Source organism: Pholis gunnellus (genome assembly GCF_910591455.1).
Source record: "Pholis gunnellus genome assembly, chromosome: 14".
Lineage (NCBI taxonomy): Eukaryota > Metazoa > Chordata > Actinopteri > Perciformes > Pholidae > Pholis > Pholis gunnellus.
The window spans coordinates 8,181,253-8,202,091 of record NC_136541.1 but is presented as its reverse complement, the minus strand read 5'-3'; the positions used below and the strand labels follow the sequence as shown (position 1 = coordinate 8,202,091).

Here is a 20,839-nt window from a genome sequence, read left to right as displayed (position 1 = left end):
GCAGAAACAGCAACAAGCAGGCCCGAGTTGTGATGCAAATTTGACTCCAATCGACACCGCAGCCCCCTCGTCCGTCATTTACACCTGAATGGATGAAACAACAGGACGTTAACCTTTAAATCATGTTTACATCATGAGTGGTTAGAGCGTTAAAACGCCGTGAAAATCGTTTCAGACGACCCTGGCGCCTGTTTGGACAAGCCTGCTGTGAGAGAACAAAACGGTCTTCCCTTAATGATAATGAGCCGGGAGCGAGACGCGCCAAACAGGTGGAGGCAGAATATCTGGATCTTTATAGAAAGTATTTTGCATTATTCATTTTTTTACTTTCAGAGACACCAGTTTGAAAAGATGAAGTTAGTACGGTATATGTTTCCGAGTGTTTGTCATAATGGATAGAAAACAAAACAAAAACAGACACGTTTATTTTGAGACTTGATAATAGATGATGCAGTCTCATGGAAAAGTACAAATATATTAAACGCTTGTGTTTTATTACAAAATATATCTTAGTCTGTGTTTTTCCTTTCAAAGTTGTAACCCGAGTCTGTACGAGTCTAATTATATTTTGTATTACTTTTCATCAAAAAAAGCCACATCTCGTTTGTTGTGATGATTAACTGAAGCGTTGACAGTCTATAATATTAAGTTGTTGGTGCAGCTTGGCCTCCAGCAATTTCTGTCATCAGGCTTGTTCTTTTCAGCATATTACGTAAGTATCTATGGTTGCTATATTGCTCGTGTGTTTGTAATTTGACTACAACTTTTTTCCAATCTCCAGCTCAGGGGGCTGGTCTGCTGAGTGCCTGCGTCAGTGTGTGGGGGAGGTCCTACACTTTATAGGCTCCTCTGCACTGCGTCCACTGTCATATGAAGCACTGAGCCCCACTGCCTGCAGGAGCCGCTTTATAAAGAGCTAATTTTACCGAACTTTACGTTGTTTCCTGAGCTCTCACAATTGGCCAGGCGCACTCGGGCTAGAGACTTATAAAGTTTGGAGGACCTCCTTCCACTTTTACACTCGTTCATGTCTTTTGGAGAGCAGCTGTGGAGAGCGACAGTGAAATAGACGCACAGTATCTGGTGCGGCTGCCGCTCAATCTAAACGCGACTTTGACAAGAGATATAGTTATTATTTCACCAAACGATGGCCTTATCCGGAGTGATGCTGCCGTCATTTTCGACATTCTCAAACCAAAGAGAAAAAACATGGGAAAACGTAAGTTAAAAATGATATTGTATTGTGTTTCAAAATCTGTGGATATGTTTGATTTGGATTATGCCACTTTGTTTCACTCGTTTTGTACTATTATCTGAGCAAACTGTTCGAAATAACGTATATGCTTTAGGGAAAACAAGAAAACACAACATGTTTCCTTCTTTTAAGAAAAGAAAACTAAGTATTTGGCTGTTTACGTCTCCAGTTGGATATCAGATGCAATATACACTATTCTATTTCACAGAAACATCATATCTAAAAACATCTATTTATTCTTTCAGAGGTGGAAAGGAGACACGGACAAATTAGTCTCCGCCAGCTGCTCCATGCTTGAAATGGTACACAACCTGGACAATCACAGCAAAAGGGACGACGAGGATCTGAGTAATTACTTGGATCTGGATTTTATTCTCGCCAACACCACTGGCTCAGACAGCGCGGCGGAGTTTGTGGGCACAGCCGACCTCAGCATGTACATGACGGGGACCTCGGTGCCATCCTACGCAGCAGACGACCATCGCTCTCCGCCGCCACCGTACGGCGCCAGCCTCATGACGGAGCTGCTCCGCTCCGAAGTAACCAACAACTATGGCATTACGCGCAACCCCTGCGTTCAGGGGAGATTTTATGTCAACGCGGCTCATTTTCCCCGCCAGGACATCAAAGTGGAGCCCCCCATGGACGGCTACGGTCCCGTTTTGGGCATGGTGCCCCAGAGTTGCACCAAAATCAAGCAAGAAGGGAACGTTTCGTGCATGATGTCTTTCGAGCAGCCCCGAGTGGCCATCTCCCCGCGGGCAGTCAGCAACATGACCCCGCCTCTCAGCCCCGGCGACCAGGGAGCTTCAGACTGCCAGGCACAGCTGTGCCAGCCCATGAACTACTCACAGAAGTATCACACACCAGCGGCTTTCCCGCACCACCCTCAGGTCCCCCAGATGCAAATGCCCTACCACGCTCAGCATGCTGCCTTTGGCATGTACGATGAAGGTCTCAGCCTGCAGCCAGGCGCGCAGAGGGTGATGCTCACACCACCCTCCTCTCCCCTCGAGCTGATGGAGTCCAAACCCAAGAGAGGACGGCGCACATGGCCGCGGAAGCGCACTGCGACGCACACCTGCAGCTACGCTGGCTGCGGGAAAACCTACACCAAGAGCTCACACCTGAAGGCACATCTCCGAACTCACACTGGTAAGTCTGAGCCCATATCCATCATGAGAAATGAGACTATATGTGTGCGCAATTACGCACATACTTGCATAGCTCAAACCCATGTCTTCTTTTTACTAATAATCTCCCATTTGTATTGCAGGTGAGAAGCCGTACCACTGCAGCTGGGAAGGCTGTGGATGGAAATTCGCCCGCTCCGATGAGCTGACCCGTCACTTCCGCAAACACACCGGACACAGGCCCTTCCAGTGTCACCTGTGTGAACGCGCCTTCTCCAGGTCTGACCACCTGGCACTTCACATGAAGAGACACATGTGAAGGAGCCCACATAAGGACTTGGGAGGGTGTTGTGTTTCTTTTCTTTTCTATTGTGATTCAACTGATGTATTTTTTATTTAAATTGTTGTCCAAATGACCAAAGTCTTTTTTATATGTAATATTGAATGAAAAAGTTTTAGTGGTTTTATATTCTAATAATGTAGCTGGTACTACTTTGGTTCAATAAAAGCTTTAGAAAAGCTTTGTTTGCTTTAGAACAGGCAGACCAAGAAGGGGCTGGCCCTGTATATATACGACTCTTCTTTGACAGAACTCTGGAACGCTGTGTTTGACACAAAAGTGCCTTTCTATGACTGTGCTACTGTAAAACTCTTAGTGATGGAACGACATGGCCACGAAACAGTACATGTTCTTAATGACAGGGGTGAAATGCACATCGTTGCCTGACATGTGCAGAGACAATGTTTTATTTAAACTGCCTCAATGTCTGAATGGCCTGAACTGCTTTATTTTATTGATCATTCCTATTTGGAGTTGCTGTTGTCTTCTCGTGTGAAACTCCTGGATCCAGCCCCTCTGTTCGCTATCAGGGCTTGATGTCCTGTGCATTATTTTTCACTTAAATTTATATAAATATGTACATGTTTTTTATACTGTAAAATGTATATTTATTGTAAATATTAAAAACAACGAAATTGAACATTTGACTGGGGAGCTCTTTACTTTTCATGCTGTCATTTCAGATACATCTTGTTCACACATTTAGTTCAATGAACCACATCCACCCAGTCAACAGGTTTCATACTGTGTTTACAACCTAAGTAGGTGCAGCAGGCCTGCAGACCATCAGATCAGTTACACTAAATAGGTTATACATGTTGCCATCGTATACCCACTTTAATTTTAAAACAAGGGCACTTGATTTCCACTGTGATGTTTTGCAGCTGCAAGACACAGAAGGACAGCCGCTTGTGGGCTTAGCCTATAAATACAAACACTCCATTTCCATAATTACAGAGTGAGCCGGGAGCCGTCTGGACAGAGGGGCACAGCAAACCCTCATCAGGGAGCCCTTAGACTCGCTTTCTGATGGGTAGAAATTATAGCAGGACATCAAAGGGCCTTAATACTACAATTACACAGAGTCACTGTGCACAGTTTCAAAGTATCCGAGTCCGTGCGTATCATGTCTGCATGGTGTCAGTGAGCATTTGTCTCTCCCGCATCAAAGGCTGCATTGAGTATGATGCATCGAAGCCAGATGGCATTTTGTAAAGTAGATCAATATTTAACATTATTCTTCGAATATGTGGTCGGTGATTGACGCAATACTTCACGTGACAATTTTAAAACTTAAAAAAAGAAATGTGATAAAACCACACCCTTCCTCAAAAGTGGTGTCACAGAGTTAATCTTATCTCTTCGGTTCATGTAGAACACAATGTACACACAGACAGTGACTTACATGTGTTGGTGAACACTTTACTAGAATTTATCACATGTTTGAAAAGAGGAAGTCCACAGAAGGTTAAAAATATCTGCAGTGGGAGATGCAAATGCATCACTCTCATTTCACTTTCCCCCCCTAATATCAACACAAGATCTGAACACTAACTTGTATTCATGTCGGTACAACTGTGTACTGTACATTTTATCAAAGCACCAGATTAAGACTTAATGGAGTTGACCATTGCCTTCCTTCATAACACATCAGGTCTGTGCAATGCTGAGCTACTGTTCCTCGAGGCCACCTACTGTACAGTAGAGAACCTCTCCAATTATCACCGATTGTCACGTGTAACTAGCACACTCACATATTTCTGGTGTCGCTACAATACCTGATTTGAAAAGATGACACTTACCTTGTCCCAGGAATGTTAAAAAACACTTTTATTCAATTAAAAGTCATTACAGTGATTTATTTTAATAATCACATACATACTGTTTAACATTACAATGTTGATATGTTGATAAATAAGGCGCCATCACTCTGTACGTGTCCAGTAAGGTCTGGAATATACAGTGCATACATTATGTGCCGAATAAACCTGATTAGTGTAATATAATTACAAGGATGCAATATTTTAAGTCATTTATACAAATGTCCATCAACTGGAGTATAAGACATTAATAAAATGAGGGGAAACAAAAAAATCCACAGAAAAAAAGATCCAAAAGGTTCATTTGAGTGTTGAGAGAAAAGCACAAAATTGGAAGCAGATGTCCTTGAGCATCAGTGGTGTGACGCAGTAGAACGGCTCCAACTAAATGTAACAGCACCAGTATAAACAACGTAGATTTACACTACTTCCATTTTATAGAGAGGCTCCTAGTTGTATGGGAGGGCAAGTTGTTTGGGCGGAACAACAAGGCAACCAATGACAAACCATCTGACACGCACAGGCTGTTGACATCAGGTGGATTTGTTCATAAGAAAGGAAGACCTCAATGATTATCGCTAGCGTCAGAACTGTGAATGCAAGAGCCAACTGATGATACGGGGCTAAACTATATGTAACCAAAGCTATGTTAGGACTTAAATGCTTGTTAGGGATTCCTAAAACATCATTATGTCTACTTTGACATGTAGATCCCGGTTAAAGGTTTGATTATATTTTAAAAATGTCTTCAAGCCTTGTACTTTAAGGCCATAAATATTCCATACGCAGGCATAAATGGCAAGAAACACCTAAAAAAACCCCAACCTAAAACATGTCATAGATGATCACATCACAAAGCTCCAGTCCTTTAGCACAGGCTTGTTTTTAAATATGGTCTTTTCTAGGGATAGTACATAAAACCACCATTCAACAATATTTACAGAAGATGAAGAAGTTTCGTTAAAAAAAAAAAAAAGAAATCTGAAATTGGACAAACCGATCGTAGGCCACCAGAGAAGTTAACCCATCTGGTTTGACTTTCAATACAAATGTCTTTTTCTAGGTTCTATAGGATATTTAAAAAACTGTTCATACAGTGCATTTTACAAGTACTTCATACACAACAGATTCATTGCTTTTGTATATAAATAAAACAGTAAAATGTTCTTTTAAAAGGTCGGTTTCTTGCAACAGAAAGGCTTTTGGATAAGGCAGGGTGATTAGCCAGAACAAGAGATGGAGCTAGATGTTGGGTTGTAGTGGAGTAGCCTGCTGGTGTGGGTTGCGTTAAATCGCTATGTTTCTTGCAGGATGAAGCCAGGGTTTATATCAAGCAGCTCCGTATTGTCCTTGATTACAGTTGCCATGTAGTTTGGGCGCAATGAACCGTAACTGGTTGCTAAATGTGGAGTCGTTTGACATGAGTCCAGCCACGGCTGGAGAAACACTGGTCTCTTACACAAATTGGTAACAGGGGCTGCGAGTCATGACGGGCCAGAGTCGGTGCAGTTGTCATGAGCCTGCGGACGGAGGGCCGTAAGGCGGACGGAAGAGGTTAAAAAAGATGTGGTTGGGGCCCGGGCCGGTCAGGCGCTGGGCATGTCGGCCCTGCTGAGAGCGATCGCCAGCTCCAGGTCCTGCTGCTCCTGGAGCCGCAGCCTCCGCAGCCTCTCCTGCTCCTCACGCTCGCTCTCCCGTTTGACCCACTCCAGCTGCTGGTTTTCACTTCCAAACTAGAGCGGAGAAGCAAACATCAGACGTGGACCAAAAACAACGCAGAGACGCAGGCGGGAATGTCAACATAAATAGAGAGAAGTCACGAGGCAAAGAGCAAAAAACGGTGGATGCAAATTTGAAATCAAATGCTTCTTATTAGGCAGAACGTCAAAAGCTACGACAAACATAGCTGAAAGGATTCAGAGAAAAACAACTGCGAAACTACAGACGCTTAGATTTCACTTGGACGGCCAAGAAAGCAACACTAAAAGCTTCTTACACAACACAGTGACAATTACTGAGATTATGCAGTGCGGACAGGTTTTTCACATGCAGAAGGTTGACCAACACACCTTTGGACAGTCTTACCTTGATACATTCAGATCCTGCAAAAATTACAATACAGAGCTCGATAAAAAACCCAACTCAAATCCCGTTCACAGCTGTCATGAGGGATAAAATGAGTTATTGTCAAGACAAATGATACAAACCCGACACAAAAACCTGCCATGCATCTTCTCTGCACTTGAGAGCATGCACAGCCGTTAGGCTATACACGATGGCAAAGGAGCGGAAGGAGGAGGACAAAGAGGCAGATTTACTCTGTTGTGCTCTCCTTTGAGGCACATCAAGCTTTGACAGCAATAAAGCCTTTAGCTTGTACTTCAAGAGTTGAAAAATGCTCCTCAAGTGCTGCCTGACCAGGCAAGTTCACCGACTCGCTGACTAAAACTCTTTAATCTTGACTTCCTGCCAAAAGGCTGAAGCCAGAGACGACAGCAAGCATGCAAAAGCCCCTTTACCCGGCCGACGGAGGCAACAATCGACTCGACGGACACAAGTAACGAGGACTGTCCAAGTCAGTCATACGGACATTTAATTTCCTTACACACCAAGCCCTTAAAAACGCTCTCAGGTGTTCTATCAGTTGTTAAGTCAACAGCCAATAAGCACAGAGGATTGCTTGCTAATGTCCCGGTGTGAGCCTTCAGCTCTCAAATCTGTAGACTACACCTACAGAGCCAAAATCTGCAAAACCCAAAAGGACAGTCTTTTGACGCTTTACTTGAGTGTGTCGTAACAAAGGAGTCTTTACTGTCTGCTGTGGAGCAAACGCTGTGGAACGGCTGCGGTGCAGTCAAACTGAGCGTGCCTCCTGGAGAAGGAAGACGTTCAAATAAACACAAAATCCGTGTTAGACAACCCCCGAAACGAGTGCCTTCACTTCAGAAGCTAACAACAGGTAGCGTCCTTGGGAATATAAGTTCACACCTTAAAGACTAATGTGCAATATTGTGTTGCTTCACTTTTCACAGGAAGCCAACAGCTTTGAGCTCGTACCATGCAGAGCAGTCACCCTGGAGAGAGATATATTGGTTCAAAAAAAGGTGTTAACCGCATTTTTGAGTAAGGCTCACTGATGCATTGAAGCCTAACAAGCACAGTGTTGCTTTTATGGAACACATAATTGCAAAAGACTGACACACCCTTGTCTACTGTAAACGTTGATCACATTTCCTAGAATAGCGTTAATAAAGTGTGGCCCTGATTATTCCATCTCTCGAACCTTGTGCACCAACGCCGCAAAGGCTGCATCTGCAGAAACGCTTCAAGGAAATAAAAGCTCCATCTTTAAATAACCAAACTGCATCGTGGGCACTTCACTTGTCCATCTCTTATGAGGCACATCTCTGGGGCTAGCTTTGCTGGCTAACTGTAGTTACTCATCTCTACCCTTCTGTGTGCGGTAAAGCAAAGGGGAACACCAACTTTCTCACGCTGCGGCTTCTGCTAAAGGAATAAGTGCAAGGTCACAGCGGAAGGGCATGTGCTGGGCACGGCCTGTGGGTAGTGTGTGACTTATCATACACACCAACGAAAAAAAAGAAGAAGATAAAACTCAAGGCTAAATTCATCCAAAAGCCATTGAAAGGTAGCTCTCAATCTCATCCCACGATTCACTAGTAACACCAGCTATTTCCCCTTTATAACACTAACAACGGCTCAACCCTGTGTAAAACCATAGTACCGTCCCTCTACCAACAGCTTTCCTGTTTACAACTTCAAAAGAAGAAACTGCTTTCTCTGCACCCTCACAGCTCAAAGGGGAAGTAGTTCTTTTAGAGGAAAACAGTCAATCACAATGAGCGCTGCAAAAACATTGCTGCCACGATATTTCTGTGGCAACCATCAAAAAGTAGTAAAGAGCTAATGAAACTTCTTGGAAAACGTCAACTGTATTTTTTTACATTACAGTTGAATTTGACATCTGCATTTAACTCCGGGTTCAGTGTGCAGCTCAAAGACACTTCGACATGCGGAAAGGAGGAGCCGGGGATCGAACCGCCAACCTTGTGATTCACATCGGCATGATGACGTTTATTAATTTCAAAGGATTCAAACCAACATTAAATAATAAATATGAGCACCACTGAATCATTCAAATAGGCCGTAAGCACAGTAATACGCACAGTAATACGCACAGTAATACGCACAGTAACACACACACACACACACACACACACACACACACACACACACACACACACACACACACACACACACACACACACACACACACACACACACACACACACACACACACACACACACACACACACACAGGGCTTACCATAGGGAGGCGCAGGCCGGTTAGGCACACTTTTCTTTGACGGGAGGACGGGGTTGTCCGACTTCTGTTCACACACACACACAAGGGAATAGACAAAAAAAAACTCTAAATGATGACTCTAACAGAAATGTCAGCCCAAATCTAATGCCTCTGGCTTTATACCAGAAAGACTTTCTAAATGTGATAAATTAGCAGATAAAAAAATAGTCATCAATCATGATGAGAGTAAAATTAACAACACAGCTTTCTACAGCTGAATGGAAAACGATGCTTTATGGTGCAACTGATTCATAACTCCAAGAGTCTCCAGAGCTTACCTTTGACATCTGACTAAAGTCAGCAAACCCACCCCCTTTGCTACCAAAAGAGTTGCTTCCGAAGGGGTCCGCTGTCCCAAACGCATCTGTGACAAGAGTACATTGAAATGCAATTGGAACATTTGATACCATTTACGGAAAAAGGGCAGAAACTGATTTCAGACTCAAAAACCATCCCCGGCACCTTGTTTATTCTGAAAGGGCCTGCATGCTATTTTCAGAGAGGGGAATGTGGCATGACCGTTTCATTTTCCACGACATTTCGCAAAAGAAACCCTGGAAAGCAGAGGTTTTGTTTAACCTGACGTGTGCATCTGATCAGATAATTAAAGGCGTCAGTTGGCGCACTGTTAACCAGAACTGTGCCCGGGTTGTTTTGAAGCTCAGTGGTCTGCCGCTTCACGACAAAAACAGCAAACTGCAGATGGTTACAGTGAAAAAACAAAATATTGTAATAGAATATGTTTGTTGCGAGTGTGCAACCACAAGAGACCCCATTCATGTGCTGTCGGCAGTGTGTTTTTTTTACGCACAGTAACTCAGCTCAGGTCTACAGTTGCCTCTGTGTTCTTCTGAAGGTGTGTAGCATGGCAGAGCATCGACCAGAGTTAGCCACTAACTTAAAACAACTTCCGTACCGAACGAGGCAAAGCAGTTCAATAGCAGCCGATATAAAGACAGGACAGAGGCAGTAGAGAACTGGTTAAAGGAGTGGCAGTGTATTCTAGTAGAGAAGGACCAGCAGTCACAGAGTTTCTGTTATGCTTGGCTCCTGCAAGCCTCCTGTTTTTCCAGGGTAGGGGGGAGTATTTTTAGTTGGCCAGTAGTTAAATGCGTAGGTACTCGACTAAAAATAGCCCTGAACCACAGGAAAAATTGAAGCCGCAGTGAGTAAAAATTGTTTGCCCCCAATGCGCCCCAAAAATAAAATCTAAATCCAACACGTCACCCAGAATGGCGAAGAATGAGTCTTTGAGACTTGTTTTTAACAACGAATAAAACGTTCAGATGTCAGTTAATAGAGTTCAGTGTCTCATTCTGAGAAATCTGCACTTTTATAGTACAGAGACGACTATGCATTTGTGCTTTTATTTGACAAAATGACAATAAGTCAATGTACAGTACGGTTAACTGCAGGGCCATCCCCTGCCTTACTGCAATAAGAACAAATAAAAGCATTGAATCCTTATCAACCTGTCTTAATTGAGTAAGCAAAGTATGGACTACAATATAGAAAATTGGAAAAACCATAAAAGCTAAACTGAGAAACTTTATGACAGCAAGAAGTCCAGAAACAATTACATGTTTTGGCACAAACAAATGCTACCTCGGGTCCATCTTCACATTTACAGCGGAGAAGAGTAAAATCTCTCTCTCTGCTCTGATCGATGCTTGAGACCAGCAGCGTACCTGGTTTTGGGCTGTGTGATGTGAAAGGGTCCCCACTGCTGAGGGCACTTGGCTGAGAAAAACAAATAAGCAAAGCACAAGTACAGTAAGTAAGCTATTCAAAAGGATCTCCATTAAATTATACTTACACAATGACACTTGCCAGCACATCCACCAGAAACCTCTCTTTGTGGTACTGAATTTGCTTTTCCAGTACAATAGTGAAGACATGTCAGAGCTTGTTTCTATCAGCTGAAGCATAACATTTAATATTGAAAAGCATATTTCATTTGGAACTTTTTGACAAAAGCGCGTTGGTTTTCTCACGTTGCATACAAAAGAACCATGATCAACATTTGAGTGGTAAAAGGAAGGTGGCGTTTGATACCTTGAGCGGGGGAGTGGGCTTCCTACTGAAGGGCTCGGAGGATCCAAACAGGTTTGACTTGTCGGTTTTCTTAAAGAAATCTTCAGGGGAGGTGCCTTTGAAGGGGTCGCTTTCTTTGAAAGGATCTCCTCCAAACGGATCTAGAAAAAGGAAAAGACAGTGAGAAGAGAGCAGCTGGCTGTGTGCACTTCAATCGTCTTCGGCCTCTAAAAAGGAGGAATAATCATCGCTGTTTTTCCACAGCAGGAAACAGGGTGGAACATACATTTCCACAACTCGGCATCTATAATGAAAGTACATTTCAGGTATTTAGTGGAAATGCTTCATCACAGGAACACATTAAATCAAATTAAAGCGGGCAGGGCAGGGAACAACATGAGCCTTTCATAAATACAGGAGAAAATGATAAAAGAGACCAGAAGGTATTCAGACCTTGGAAAGGGTCGGACTTGAAGGGGTCCTCTGTCTGGAAGGGGTCTGCTGCAGGCTCCTTAGCACTGCTGTTGTTGAACATGGCAATCCTTGACTTGAAAGAGCCGTCCTGACGAATGAATTCAGAAGAAAAAAAAAAGTCAAGACTTGACTGTTGACACAGTTTTTAGTCGTCACTATGTTACAGCATATATGGCATAGGGCAAGGAAATACTACAACACTGGGAAACAAAAAAGGTTTGATGAGTATATCTGCATTCCTCTGACATCCGAGTGGTCGTGAAACAGGCACATTAGGAGTTGGTGATGTGAAAGGTGCTCCTCATGAGGACGAAAGTCAAATTAAGTTACTGACTTCTAGGGTAAATTCTTGAGGTGAAAAGTCCTCACCGCACTTCTGAAACCTCCGTTCTCCCTCTCTGCAAACCCTTCGCTTAAGTCCGGCAGGTTGCTCGAGTTTCCTCCGTTGATGTCGCTCAGAGCGCTGTTGTACTGCTCAATGGTCTTGGTCACCTCCTTTTGGCTATCCTGGATCAGCGACAGCTTACTGCGAGCCTAAAAACACACATACAAGTGGAATCCATAAAACACAATAATTGGATTTCCTTTACTGTCTCAGTTTTAAAAGGTGGCAACACTGGCAATGTCCCACCTGGCAGAAATGGATAAGCCAGTACGATTTAACGCCACATTTTCAAAGAAAAAAGTGTTTTCAAAGAATTATTACTTGAATGGGATTTATTTTTGCTGAAGTCCAATCTGTCAAGGCTTTACCTTCACTAACTGAAAAAACAATAAAAAAATAAAAATGCCTCAAATGTCAAGTCTTTGGCAGATTGAGGACTGCACCGGATTTAGCAATTTATGTAAATGGTGGTTAGTGGTTAAGTTGATCACAACTAAAATACTGTAGCACGAAGGTCATTAAAGTAAAAGTAATGTTTCCCGAGTGAGATTGCTGCGTTATAAAAACCATCGCCAGCAACACAAAACAAGTCTGAATTCCACAGATAGTGCCTAAACATACAAACCTCTCTACCCCCACAGGAAAGTCAGTATTATGATTGGACATCCACAGCTTATTGGCCATAAGTGGCAGAACATCCTTCTGTAACCTGTAGTTACTCCGCCTGCACTGACCTGGTTGATCTCTTCCTGAGTGGTTTTGAGAGACTTAGTGATGCTGTCCAGCTGGACCCGACCAGAGAGCAGACTCTGCTCAAGAAGGGCCTCCTCATCCTGCAGCCGGCTCAGGTCCGTCTTGGTGCGGCTCATTTCTTCCTCCTGGCTCTGGAAGTCGTTCTCCTGAGAGCGGATCTGGCTCTGCAGGGATGAAATCTGGAGGGTGAAAGCAAAAGAATGGGTAATCGGTATCGTATGTGTCGCCTCATAAGTTGTGCGACAGTTGAATAGCTGGAAATCCAAAGTTCTGATTTAAATCAGACTTAAGTTTCAGATCAAAAAAACCCCAAAAGGTTGGCTTAACAGTAAGATGGTGGTCCAACATAAAGGTTTTTTACATAACTGTCCTCAGAAGAACCAGGAAAAGCAATGCTTTACCTCCTAATATGCATGTAATTTCCTCCAAAAACTCAAGTAAGCTAAACACATAGCAGCTACAGTACAGCTACCGTATTTAAAAGCACTATCTATGACTTTGTTAAAAGTAATACGGTGCAGCATTTTCCTTGAAACAAACCTTGACCTCATAGTTTGATTGACATCTGGTATCATACTCCCAACAATACCAAAGCATTGTCCACAACCAGAAGACAACTGCATGTATATTACCATGTCACAAGAGGCACAATAACAAAAATATAACAGCATTTCCTGCTTTAATAAGTCGAGTCTCTAACCATATGCGACTCTTCCTGGCACTTCTGCTTGACATCGTTGAGCATTCCCTCCAGCTTGGAGCGCTGCTGGTCCATCTCCTCCAGACGCTCCTGGGCATCCTGCTTCTGCGAATCGAGGTCCTGCAGGCTGCTGCTCTCCCTGTCCAATCCATTCTGCATGTCCTGACACACACACACACACACACACACACACACACACACACACACACACACACAATCACAGGGGATTGCATGGTACAGTATCTACTACACACATCATCGTGATTACGTTTACCATCTTTTTGAGTGGGTCTCTAAACGTACAACACTTAAAAAATAAATGAAAAGGATTCATAAGTTTGCTTTGTTTACAGATTTGTACTTACACTATACTACACTATGTATTTTCAGGCAGACAACTGAACCCCTGAACTTTGTATTGTGGACTATTTCACTGATATTTGACCCTTCAACAGACAACTTGAAAATGATTTGGGCTCAGCCTCACCTGAACTTCACTATTTTGTTGTCGGATGGTTTCCTCCTTCTCTCTGATCTCTTGCTCCAGAATGAATTTCTCTCTGTAGGTGAACAACATGAGAGAGGAGGAAGTAGTTAAGTAACAAATGGTGTTAGTACTTCCTCACAAAGCCTATGTTGGCAAAACTTAAAAAGACAAAACTGTGTCAATTTGGAATTGGGACATTTGAAAATAATTTTGGGGTCTTTTTAACATCCTTGACTGATGGCGTTTCCCACTTAACAAGGTGATGAGTGGCAAAACATTTTTGTAAATCATTAGTAAATTGCATGAGCAACAGCAACGGTTTGATCAATATTTGAAGGCTCCGACTGTCAAATATTCTCTGAAAGGCCCCAACTAAGGCGCCATGGTGACAGTCGCTCTTGGAGTAAAAACAATCTAATAAGAGCCCCTAGTTAAATAAAAGTTAACATTAGTTGAGAAATACATCTAAGAGTTGAAGCGCTTTGAACCTGAACATCACTTCGCTACAACCTACCCTCCTTTTTCTCAGAGGAAGAGGAACAAAGCTGTCCTCCTGCTACTCACCTCTGCAGCTGAGCTATTTCCTGGCTGAGGTCATCCAGCTCTTTGATGCCCGTCAGCTCGGCCGATCCTGTGGAGCTGGTGCTGTCCTGAGGCGAGGCGCAGAGGCGGACCAGAGAGAGACAGAGGAGGAAAGTTGGGTAAGAAAGTACGACGGATGAAAGTGAGCGTGACAGAAGGTGAGAACAAAGACGACAAGAGTGACGACGGAAGGTAGGACAAAGAAAATGGACACGAAAAAAGAGGGAGCCAAAAAGGAGGGACAAGGAGCGCAGAGGGGACATGAATAGTACGCAGAGTGTGTGTGTGTGTGTGTGTGTATGGGGGGGGGGGGGGGGGGCTCACGACCGATACATCCAACCAAACAAAAGACACAGGAAGGAAATACAAAAAACACTCACACAGCTTTTGGGGGGGGGGGGGGGGGGGGGGGGGTTTAGGGGGTTAGTACTTCCAGACAATACATGAATGAGGAGAAATGCACACAGACAAGAGCATACAAAAGACTCTGGTGAAACCTGGCTTATATATCAGTGTTCAAGCCTTTCACCTTCAGTGTCCCAGAATCCTCTCCTCTTGGTTCAGGCATACGCTACACTTTAAGCTTTTGCCCCCATTACGAGTCTTTTCACAGTTTTATGTAAAACGGGAACCATGTTATTGTGTGATCTGTGTAAAAGAGCCATTTACTTATAATGATAGTACTTGTGTAAGTGCTCTTGCTTAATCGATTTGACTCCATTTATGATATCAATCTGCTCCTGATAGACACAAAGGACCAGTTTCTTTAATGCCGAAAGCTCAACTACAGTTACTTATTGGTTGTCCTTGTAGTCAGATATGACCCTACACACGTTATCCAAAATGTTTGTTCATGTGGCCATTAACTGTGAAAAAAAATCAAGCAACCGTATTAATAATTTGTCCTTTTTCAGTTGTTTCCTTTAAACAGCTTACAAGATGCAGCCTCATGTCTGTTTTGATGGTCTGACACAAAAATGTAAGAATTTGACTCTACAAACACATTTTTTATGATGTTTGTTTGAAGATGCAATGCCTCTACAATGCCCTGGATATTCTATTTTTGTATACAACTAGTAAAGTAAGTGACACTACCTGTTTTACAAACATTATTAAGTCACTATACTCTAGCTGGTTGGTTGACGTTGGTTGCTTTGAACACCAATGATGATGAAACTGCAGCAGGTGGCTCAAATTTGGGGAAAATCCAAGACATGACAGATATATATAAGAGTAAACTAGACCTAATAAATTCTGTGTTCCCGTTTATTGGGAAGATCATTTGGGGAAACTAATACGGTAATATGAGGAACACGGTCCCCGTCTGCACCTATAGTGCTTCAGACTGAGAGGGAGAATATGACAGAACAAAAGCGCCACCTTGTGAAGCAAAGCTCAACTACTCACTCTGCGCATATTAGCAAGTGCAGCAAGTTCAGGCCTCGCAGCTGACATAAGCCCCGCATAAATCTGTTAGACAGGACAGAAGAGAGCTCAAAAAAAGCAAAAGCATAACAAAAAAAAAAAAAACAGTTTCACAAGGCAAGGCTGAAAAGCCAGAAAGCGGAGCCCAGCATTTAAAATGAATATAGTAGCAGGAAAACATAAGATTCTTGAGGTACTGATGCAAGAAAGAAGTAGCTTTGGAAGAAAATCAACAAATAGGGCAATTAAAAGATGAAGCAGTGGTTGCTGTGGGATGAAGTCAGGACTCACAGGGCCCGCTGCTGAAGCTGCGGTCCTTTCTGATGGGGGAATCATGTCTGGGGTTAGAGAGGAAGGAGGGTCTGCGCCTTTAGTGACCTTCTGCTGGATCAGGTACATGGCCAGAGAGAACTGCTCCCGGTTCAGCTTGCCCGTCTGTTTAGTGTCAGCGAGTCCCCTGCAGAAAGGAGAGACTTCACTCAAAAGATAAGATACTGTATTCTTCCTGAGAAAAGATACCAAACGTCTTCTGACAACAATGTCCTGTGAGCTCACCTTCATCTAAAAGGCCTGTTTCCAACGCCTTGTTATAGCACACTTTCATATTTGTTTCTTTCTTATATTGCACCCATCTTCTGGGAGAGTTGTAGTGATTCAACCTGTCCACCAGGTGGAGCTATAGAGATGAACTGTGAGACTATAGCTTCACGTAGTTATGGACGATTTAGTGTGTTGTGAAAGTAGGAAAAACCTCTGCAGATAAATATGATGTAATCTGAGCCACGGTCTCACCATATCTGTGCCAGCATAGTCTGGGAGAGACTGGACTGCATGAAAATCTCTATGACCTCAGTTCCATTAACGAGGCCGTCATTGTCGTCGTCTGTTTTCTTGAAGATGTCATCATATCGCCCCCTGTCAGCTACCGGTACCACCCAGGTCACCACTGGCTGGAATGAACAAAAGACAACAATTCTTTGTTTATGTTAAATAACAGGTGGCATTTGTGTATCATACTGGTTCAAAGTAAAGATGAACTACACGTTCAACTACACGTAAGTCTTGCCAAACATACTGGATTAAAAATGTACCGTTTTCTTCACCAACCGTCTACCACACACATTATGATGATTTGTCACTGAACTACCATATGTAATCAAGCTAAAAGGTGAAACAATCATCATGTAGAATACAAGTTTAAATTCAAGCTACTGTAGCCAATGCAAGTGATACATATTGTACACAGTGCAAGGTATGCACACTAATTCTTTGCCTTGGGTAAGAAATCGGAGGAAAAGGCAATTCAACTGACAAGGAGAAAAGAACATGACTGAGAAGTGGCATAACAGGAACAGGGCGACAACAAGCGTCATGGCAGTCAGGTGATCACGGTACAAGTGTGGACAGAGTCTCGCTTCTTTTCCCTTTCAAGGAAACCTGTTACTCCAAAACAATCTCTGCAGCTATTACAAGGTAGTGAGGAACTCATTGGCCTGGGGACAATGCTCAAAACAATGTGGCAAAACCAGTCCACCCATTCGCAACAGAAAAGAATCAATAATTGAAAAGCTGGTTTTAAGGCTCTGCCCTTGTGACACTCACTTAGAGAGGGTCAAGGAAAGCTGAATGCATTGAAGAGGATTGAATGTGTTTTTCATCTTATACTACTTGAAAATAACTAGCCACATTTAGAAAGTGACATCCTCATGCATCCCAAGATTACCCTGGACTGGACTACATGACGCTGCACTCGAGCAATAGATGAAGCATGCAACAAATCCAGGGAGGCAGCTGTGTGAAACTACCAGGATAGCATCCTGAGAGCGGAGGAAACAAGACGTGAGGTGACATAACTTTTTAACGAGAGGGAATATAGTAGGGCTGGGCGCAAACACAATATTAACATTCATCAACTTTCGGTGCAAAATGCTGCTGTATAAATGATATATTAAAGTGTAAATTGTTAATAAAGAACAATATTTGTATTATACATGAATGGAGAGTTGTTTAAAGCAATAAAGAAAAGTAGATCATCGTTACGCAGTATATTGTTGATTTTTCAAACAGTTACAATTTTGGGATGTATAGCTATATAGGATATTTGTTCCTAATAATATTGTGATATTCATTTTAACCATATCGCACAGCTTTTGGAAAGAGCACTTCACCCCCCCTACAGAGTAATCGATGCAGTGATGAGGTCGCTACACCTCAAGAGGAACTCAAGAGGCGACATACCGGTGAGCTGGATTTAAAGGAGTGTTTTGGAGAGATGTTGACGATACTGGTGCTGAAGGGAGAAGTGTTGCCCAGAGGAGGAGTGCTTCGCAGGGACTCTTTGAGAGGAGTCGGGCCAGCCGCAAACCCTGACAGAGCAGGCAGCACAGCCACAGCACCGGGCAGCGAGCCTGCAGACTTCTTCTTCTTAGAAGGGGGGATGAGGGAAGTGGGCAAGGCAGCTGGGACAGGCTCCTTCTCCATGGCACGATACACAAGATGCATTGCCTAGAAAATGGGAAATCAGATCATTTATTAATATACCAAAAAATAACTAATATTCCCAGAATTACTCTGGAGAAACAGTCAAACTTTAAGTAAACAAAAGGCACCAGCTCACCACTGTGAATTCTTCTTTGTCCAACTGTCCATCTTTGTCCACATCACTTAGGTCCCAAATCTACAGACACATTATAGAAATGCCAAAATGAGCATGCCATCTTTGAATTGGTAACTTTGCAAGACTGCAATAGGGTTCTGCGTTACATCACTCTGACAAAAAGAAAAATGCAAATTCACCTTTCCTAACGCATCCAGAGGTAGCTTGGAGTTTATTAAAACTGGCCTGACTTTATCACCCGGGAGGAGACCATTTACAGGGCACAGACTCTCAAAAATGGCCTCAAACTTCCCTTTTTCATCAGGCTGGGAAAGAAAAGAAACACAAGTTTAGGTGACAGGCTTAATTCTCTCAGGAATGTTCTTGAGAAACATATCAACTCACCCTAATTGCCCACTGTAAATCAGGTACCGTCGTTGAAACACTTAATAATGGGCTGTTAGTATCTTTCTGTAAGAAATGAAGTGAGAATAAGATACAAACAAACAAAGCAGGCAAACAGTAACATACAAATACAGGTAGTGATACAATTTACCCTTACAATATCACTTTGAGACATTCGATGTCATTGGATATTGTGATTGTCAGAGTCTTACGAGAGACTTACAAATTTGGGTGCAGCTAAGTGTTGATTGAGATTGTTAAGGCTGATATCATTTCCACTCTGTGCTGAGGCCACAAGTCTCACAGCAATGAAGAAACCCTACGAAAGAGGAAAAAATACAAGTCAAATCCGGTCTTTTATGCACACATCAGCATCACCGATCACAGCGAAATCCAAGAGGAATGCAGGTGTACCCGTCTATCCAAATAGCCTTTTCTTTCTGAATCTGCCAAATCCCAAATCTAAAAATAAGACACAAAGAAAACAGTTTAGATGTTATTGTTTACATTTCTATTTCGTGTACATGTAGGCGGTTTTGTGACCCACCTTCCCCAATGTACTGTCTGACAGCCCTGACTTCTTAAGGAACTGAGCCGCATCTCCAGCTGATATTCTGCCCGTGTTTCCTGGATCCAGCTACAAAGAACAAATAAAGAAATACTAAGTGGACACAACAGACATCATTGTATTCATCACTTGATTTCATATGACGGATCACATTCAGCTGAATGAAAAGTAGAAGCTCTGAAGTAGAAACCAAAGCAGTGGCCCCGGACCTCACCTGTCTGTAGTAGCTCTCATAGGCTGGGTTCCCACTTGATAACTGGAGAAGCAGACAGGAGAGAAATGTAACACACGCTGTAAATGGCACTGTCAGCGAACACATACATCAAATTAAGTTGTTAAGAAGCTTCAAAACATAGTTATAACGTTAGCAGACTGTAGCTAACGTTACATCATTCAGTTAAACACAGCTTTGATCGCTAACGTTAGCTGACTAACTAACGTTAAAGGTTTGTTCTAGCTACTAGTTAGCCACGTTTTATCTTGATCAGCACCATCCTCGAACAAAACGTTATTACTTTCCTAGCAACGTTAACGTTAGCTTCCCTAATCGACTAAAACGTACAGGAACTCTGCTATCCTTAATTAACCTAGCTAACCGTGTCAACTTAGTAGGTTGCTAATACGGTTCCACGGGACAATATTCACCACAGATTATAAAGTAGTAATGTGGTTAGGCCACACAGCGACTGTCACTGTCACTTGGTAATGATCAATAAGTATATTTGACACTTTTCTTGAGGTATTGAGAGTTGTTACCTGACTGAGAGTCATGAGCGCCGCCATATTTCCTGGTGTCTCGGGAGTGCGCAACCGCCCCTTAACCGAGCGGGCACGAGCGGCGACAGACCGGAGGGCCCCTGGTTCCGGTGAACCGTTCTCGGTCACTACACCAGTGACAATGGCTGAACTATGAACCGCTATGAACGCACCACCTACTGACGCTGAGACGGATTACAGAGGGGAAACATAGATTGTCCCTTTCATAAACTCACAGCCTAGTAGATTTAAAGGTAGTACACTTCTATCACCCATCCCATTCACTCATGTGGTAAACCTGGAGTTGGGAGTGTTTCAGCAGCAGGAGTCCTGGATGGTTTCTGTGGCTCTTGGCAAAATATGATATACTTGCCATCTGCTGTTTGCTTTGAGGCAATGCAACACATATACAGGTCGAGGAATATGTGGGTCACATCTACATTTTGCTCCAGGGCCCCTTAGAGGAGAAGTCCGGCCCAGAGAAACAGCAAAGAAACCATCTTTATAGAGGAAATGGATCTTAACTTGTGAACCCATAATCACATTTCGGCTTTCTCTCCTCCAACACACACCTTCATGAAGGTGAAGGTTTACCACTATCCATTCATTTATTTCCCAGTGGACAATTTTAGAATTTAAAACTGTAAAATAGTCTCTAATTTGTTTTTTTCAATTCTGTCCAACACTGCAAAACATTAAGTAGCTGTAAAGTCAGATAATAGTAACGTTAACAACATGC

The 20,839-nt window shown here is 43.0% G+C and overlaps 2 protein-coding genes across 4 annotated transcripts; one reads left to right on the top strand and one right to left on the bottom strand.

Annotated features, from left to right (window-relative positions):
• The first annotated feature begins 921 nt into the window (after positions 1-921).
• Positions 922-3,368, top strand: LOC306705784 (Krueppel-like factor 2). Its single transcript, XM_079172634.1, has 3 exons — positions 922-1,219; positions 1,501-2,410; positions 2,532-3,368. Exons 1-3 carry the CDS (start codon positions 1,148-1,150, stop codon positions 2,705-2,707), a joined length of 1,158 nt encoding a protein of 385 aa, XP_079028760.1. The 5' UTR covers positions 922-1,147; the 3' UTR covers positions 2,708-3,368.
• Positions 3,369-4,573: 1,205 nt separating this feature from the next.
• LOC306705920 (epidermal growth factor receptor substrate 15-like 1) lies at positions 4,574-20,137 on the bottom strand. Of its 3 annotated transcripts, XM_079172793.1 has the most exons (23): positions 20,101-20,137; positions 19,559-19,600; positions 19,324-19,413; positions 19,191-19,238; positions 19,000-19,095; positions 18,777-18,842; positions 18,572-18,697; positions 18,393-18,452; positions 18,014-18,280; positions 16,568-16,725; positions 16,067-16,232; positions 14,333-14,418; positions 13,769-13,841; positions 13,282-13,443; positions 12,563-12,760; positions 11,813-11,977; positions 11,423-11,531; positions 10,991-11,130; positions 10,624-10,675; positions 9,214-9,299; positions 8,897-8,960; positions 6,634-6,650; positions 4,574-6,281 (listed from the first exon to the last, which is right to left on the bottom strand). In XM_079172793.1, the coding sequence occupies exons 1-23, from the start codon at positions 20,125-20,127 to the stop codon at positions 6,135-6,137; spliced, it is 2,445 nt and encodes an 814-aa protein (XP_079028919.1). In that variant the 5' UTR covers positions 20,128-20,137; the 3' UTR covers positions 4,574-6,134. The 3 variants fall into 3 exon arrangements, with proteins under 3 accessions (XP_079028919.1, XP_079028920.1, XP_079028921.1); XM_079172794.1 differs by lacking the exon at positions 6,634-6,650 and having other exon boundaries at positions 8,880-8,960; XM_079172795.1 differs by lacking the exon at positions 6,634-6,650 and having other exon boundaries at positions 6,140-6,281.
• Positions 20,138-20,839: the final 702 nt, after the last annotated feature.